The 4860-nt window shown below is 41.9% G+C and overlaps 1 protein-coding gene across 1 annotated transcript; it reads right to left on the bottom strand.

Moving 5' to 3' along the window:
* Positions 1–2653: 2653 nt before the first annotated feature.
* LOC104597205 (peroxidase 4-like) lies at positions 2654–4566 on the bottom strand. The gene is made up of 4 exons (XM_010258645.3): positions 4233–4566; positions 3678–3869; positions 3407–3572; positions 2654–3273 (listed from the first exon to the last, which is right to left on the bottom strand). The coding sequence occupies exons 1-4, from the start codon at positions 4446–4448 to the stop codon at positions 2882–2884; spliced, it is 966 nt and encodes a 321-aa protein (XP_010256947.1). The 5' UTR covers positions 4449–4566; the 3' UTR covers positions 2654–2881.
* Positions 4567–4860: the final 294 nt, after the last annotated feature.

The raw sequence follows: 4860 nt of genomic DNA, 5'->3' as shown, positions 1-4860 counted from the left end.
ACTGGAGATGGCAACCACATAACTGCAATATCTAGGGCTGTTCATGAGTTGGGTCAAATCGACTAAACCGATCAATCTGTGCCCAACTCGAATTGAGTTTGGCAGGTTTTTTAAGTTGCCTGTTAGTTTTGGTTTTTCAAAATAAGTTAATCCGATATATCGAGTCAATTTTGGTTTGAATATGTATAAATTGACCAAAACCAGCCATACAATCTATCTATATGACATTTAAATTTTAAAAACATAAAAAGTTGGGTTTAGAAAGGAAAGTAGGGATGAATAATAGACCGATCCAGTCAAACCAAGAAATCTAACCTTCACCAATCCAATCAAACCAAGAAATCGAACCTTCACCAACCCGGGAGGTTTGTTCGATCGGCCAAAATACTTGCAACCGGACCAAACAACCCGAGTACACCCCTGGAAATATCCCAAAGTAGCAAATAGTTTCTTTGTGTGGTTTATTTTGGAAATTTTTTCAATTTATACGGTTCAATTCAATAATTGATTGATTCTGGTTTGGTAAGTGTTTAATAATAGCAGGAACTGCATGTCTTTGTCTTTGTTGAGTCATTGAATAAGCCAAACCTTTCACCGAATGGGGGCAACGTAAACGTTAGATTGACCGTGTGGCCTTGCAATCATCCCTGACCTAGTGACCTGTGCAGTGGTGGACAGCAACAATGGTATATGGAACATTCTTTGGACCCCATTTTGATGGGCTATTGGGCTTGACCCTCAAGAAGCCCTTGTACCTTTGTTACGTCCAAAAATGTAAGAAACAACAGGACCCCATTTTGATGGGATATTAGCTAATGATTCATGAACCCCGGCCCTATTTATGTTTGTGTCTTTGTGCGATTTAAGGATTTGCGAAAGGCCCCGCTATTAATTGCTCCAAAATTTTTACCGGAATCCAAAGCATTCTCGAATAAACAACAAAGGCGATAAGGTCAAGGTAAAAAAAAAAAGGATGATTGTACTTGATTTGTCTTTAAAATTAATTGATAAAAGTAATAATGATAATCGTTTGTGACAATTGGGCGCCATTAGTCGTTATATCAGCATATCAGTGAACAAACGTTTAATCCTTGGGGAAAGTGTTAAAACAAAATTCTCTCATAAGTGTATACATAAATCAACATCAGTTTTGATAAACACCTACGAAATAAAATACACATTGTATTACACCTTTGATCTTATATGTGCTTTTCTGGCGCATGGCCGATTGTAGATCGAACACCTAGCATAGTATTGCTTGGGCAATACTTCGTTCCTACCTAGTTGGAGGAGGATATGAGTCCCATTATCACTTGATTTTCAAATTTAAACCCTCAAAACCTCAACTCTAAACCCTTAAAACTCTAAAATCTTAAACCTTATAAATCATCTAAACCCCCAAGTCCTAATCCTAAAACCCTAATTTTAAATTTTAAATATATTGTATAAAATGCGTTTAGTAGGTGATGAGGACAGATTTGGCCCTCTACTGACATCATGACACATGGCATATCAGACCAGCTGGACTACATCCCAATATCACCTAGGTGACAACTTGCCTTAGCCAAAATGGGGTCCTAGTTGGCGACTTGCCTCTGCCGTTAACCTTGCAACCTACTTCTCCCGTTGGCCTAGTGACCTGCCTCTACTGCCGACCTGGCGACCTACTTCTATCGCTTACTTGGCGACCTGCCTCTGCTGCTGACCTAGCGACCTGCCTCTGTCGCTGACCTGGCGACCTACCTCTCTAGAATCTTGCCAGTTGTCTTCGAACCTTTCGGGATCACAATGCGTAACCGTAGGCCTTATCCTCATCCCGTCCGAACCGGAGGAAAACGGTAAGCCTTATTAATTGGCACGTTATCCTCATTCCAAAGTAGAACGGACCCCTTTGTCGTGGGTCGAGGATTCCGGGAGAGTTTCGCGAGACCCACAGCAACCCAACTATATAAGGCCATCAGCCCCTGAGACCCAGTTAGATGTGCAATTTAGTTCTTACAGCTCTCTAGCTTTCTCACATTTAGCTATCTTAAAATCTCTTATTCGCTAACTTAAACATCGAAGTGCCCATCCCAAGTAAAGCAACCTGAGCACTCTGACACTGTTTCCTCGTAGGTCGCATCAGAGCCACCTCTCCAGCTTATCACATTCAGCTAGACGTCTAAGCCACTTTCCAGGTAGGAACCATTCAGCCAGACGTCCAAGCCATATTTAAGGTAAGGATTATTTAACTAGACATCCGAGTCACATGCCAGCTGGGAATTGCCAAAATCCGCATCATGAATAGGACAAATGTCGTCCAACTGCACCTTATGGGTTTACTCACCCGTTGACTCGCACGCATGTCAGACTCCTTGGTCCGTGTTTCAAGACGGGCCGAATGAGGAGCCCACAGGCCGATGCCCGGAGCACGCAGGTGCCAAAGCACGCCTAAGGGCGCGTGCTGCCTTCCCCATTGCTTAACAATTAAGGGTCACACACACCCTCTGTCTTCATTCCATTACTTAAAACGGCCAGCATTAGTCCACATGTAAAGCACAAACCGATGAAATAAATCAGGGCTTCTTTTGTTTGTGATTAATATACCCGAATCTTATATCGGAATCCGGTGCGGAATTAATACGTGTCCAGTCTTTTCAATAAAGCCATACCATTGACAAGAAACCCTTATTATTATATTATTACTGCATCAAATTTCAAACACATTATGCTTCGGGGCAGAACTTTGTTAGGAATACTTGGAACGAACTAAAAAAAACCAAAAAAAAAAAAAGTGGTGGGGGTGGGGGGAGAACGACAGCAAAGAACAAAATACAAAAAATTAAATGGATGCATGTATGATCACTTGATCAGAGAAGCTATATAAATATAGATTCCACTCTTAATTCACCCTTCTACAGTTCTTCCGGATCTCTCCATTTGAGCCGGTAAGAGGACTGATGTCTCCCATCTTGATCATGGCGGCAGCAAAGTCGGAGTTAAAGGTGCTTGGGTTGTTGCTATATGTTCTCACTTGGGAATCCGTGGAACCACCATTGAACAACTGTTGATCGGAGTGGAGAAGCCCCTTCTGGTTGATTAGATTCTTGAAGTAGTTATTGTCGAAAGCTGTTGGAGTTTGAAGATCCAGAGGCGCCAAGTTATTGTCTCCTGAGCCCGAACTGCTTGGGCACCTCCCCTGCCTTGTCTTGGCAAATGAACTCTCGATGTTACTCTCGTTGTATATGCGAGCCCTGAAATTGGTGCACCTTGCTTGTCCAATTGTGTGTCCACCTGTTTATTTTAATAATGAAATCACATATACATCAATATATATATATGTACAGCATCTATATATGAGAGAGAAAGAGAGAGAGAGAGAGGGAGGGGGGGGGGGGGGGTCTGAAAACTATAAACTAGATCGTACCAGACAACGCAACCATGTCCTTGGTTGAGAGACCTTTAGACTGGAAACTAGAGATTAGGTTGTTGAGGTTAGAAGTTGGAGGGGGTATGTTGTTATTTGCAGCAGACTGGCTGGCTGTCTTGGAATCTCTTCGTCCAAGCTTAACGTTCCAGCTAGTTCCTCCAAGCTGCATATCACATATATATAAGATTTTGATGAAGCAATTAATTAACAGATCAGAAGTATTCTAGAATAATTAACATGAACTAAACTGCAGTTATGTACCACTTACAATAACGACGGAGTCTCGAGCAGCGATTGCCAAGATATCGGCACATGAAACGACACCGGGGCACACCTTCTCCACCTTGGATTTGATATCATCGACGACGTCGAACCCCCTGGCGGAATTCCGGTTGGGATTTGCATTCTTCTCTCCCGTGAAACTAGATGTGTCGTCAAGAAGTATTGAACCATCACATCCCTGGAATTAATGACACAATTAAACAAAATTCTGCCATTAAAATTTAAAGGAGGCAAACCAAACAGGGGATTAATAATATTTATGTGTTAAGCTTGTCCATATGAATACGGTTAAAGCATATTACTACTAATCAACAACAAAGGTTTTTAGATGTGGGGCAGTTGGCAGTACATGGATGCATGTCGTCAATATAGACAAAAGGAATATATAGTCAAATCTATATCAGTACACTATATAATATATATATGGTGGATGGTAAATGAAAGAAGGCTCAGTAATCAAGTTAATTAGGCAAGTGGTGTGTTGCACTTGGATTAATAATAGTATAGGTTTATAGCAGCAGGCAAAGTAAAGAAGAAATACGTTGACAAAACAGTCGTGGAAGAAGAGACGGAGGAGGGAGGCTCCCATTCGGCTTTCCTTTGATATTGCCGACCGAACGGCGGATTTCACGGTAGTGAAGACATTGGGACAGGTTTTGGAGTAGAAGTTGGTAGAGAGTTGAGCGGAGCAGCTCCCAACACAGAGGAGGAGGGATAATGTGAGAACGGTCTTCAAGGAAGACGTACTAATAGCCATTGCCACTGGATTGGATTAGTTGTACTACTACTACTCGTTGATTGATGTATGGAGAAGTAGGAAAGATGCAAGTGTGGTGAGGAGATGTGGGAGTTACTTGGGGGCTTAAATAGATATATAAGGGTTGTGATGGAGTGGGATACATGATACGATGTTTGGACTTTGGAACGGGCAGGTCACCTACTTCCCCTTCCCCACCCCAGACCGTTGCATTACACTAATGGAGGTCGATTTCTACGCTCATCAGATTTTATGCAAAAAAGAAAGCATGCAAGATATGATTCTGATGAATTAATCTCCCTTGGCTTTTGGCTTTGGCGTTGGCTTGATTGGCAATTTGACATGCATGAAATTAAGATAAAACTAAACAATGAAGATGAAGGTGTCAAACACGTTTCTGTGTTGAAAATGT

The sequence above is a fragment of the Nelumbo nucifera genome, chromosome 2, assembly GCF_055504915.1.
Source record: "Nelumbo nucifera cultivar China Antique chromosome 2, China Antique-T2T, whole genome shotgun sequence".
NCBI lineage: Eukaryota > Viridiplantae > Streptophyta > Magnoliopsida > Proteales > Nelumbonaceae > Nelumbo > Nelumbo nucifera.
The sequence above is the reverse complement of the archived record's forward strand: the minus strand, read 5'-3'. Positions and strand labels throughout refer to the sequence as shown.

Excerpts from the sequence above, each read along its gene's own strand:
- LOC104597205 (XM_010258645.3), bottom strand. The coding sequence starts at position 4,448 with ATGGCTATTAGTACGTCTTCCTTGAAGACCGTTCTCACATTATCCCTC. Across the intron at positions 3,870-4,232 it reads TCCACGACTGTTTTGTCAAC|GGATGTGATGGTTCAATACT; the intron begins GTATTTCTTCTT and ends CATTAATTCCAG. Across the intron at positions 3,573-3,677 it reads CTCGAGACTCCGTCGTTATT|CTTGGAGGAACTAGCTGGAA; the intron begins GTAAGTGGTACA and ends TGTGATATGCAG.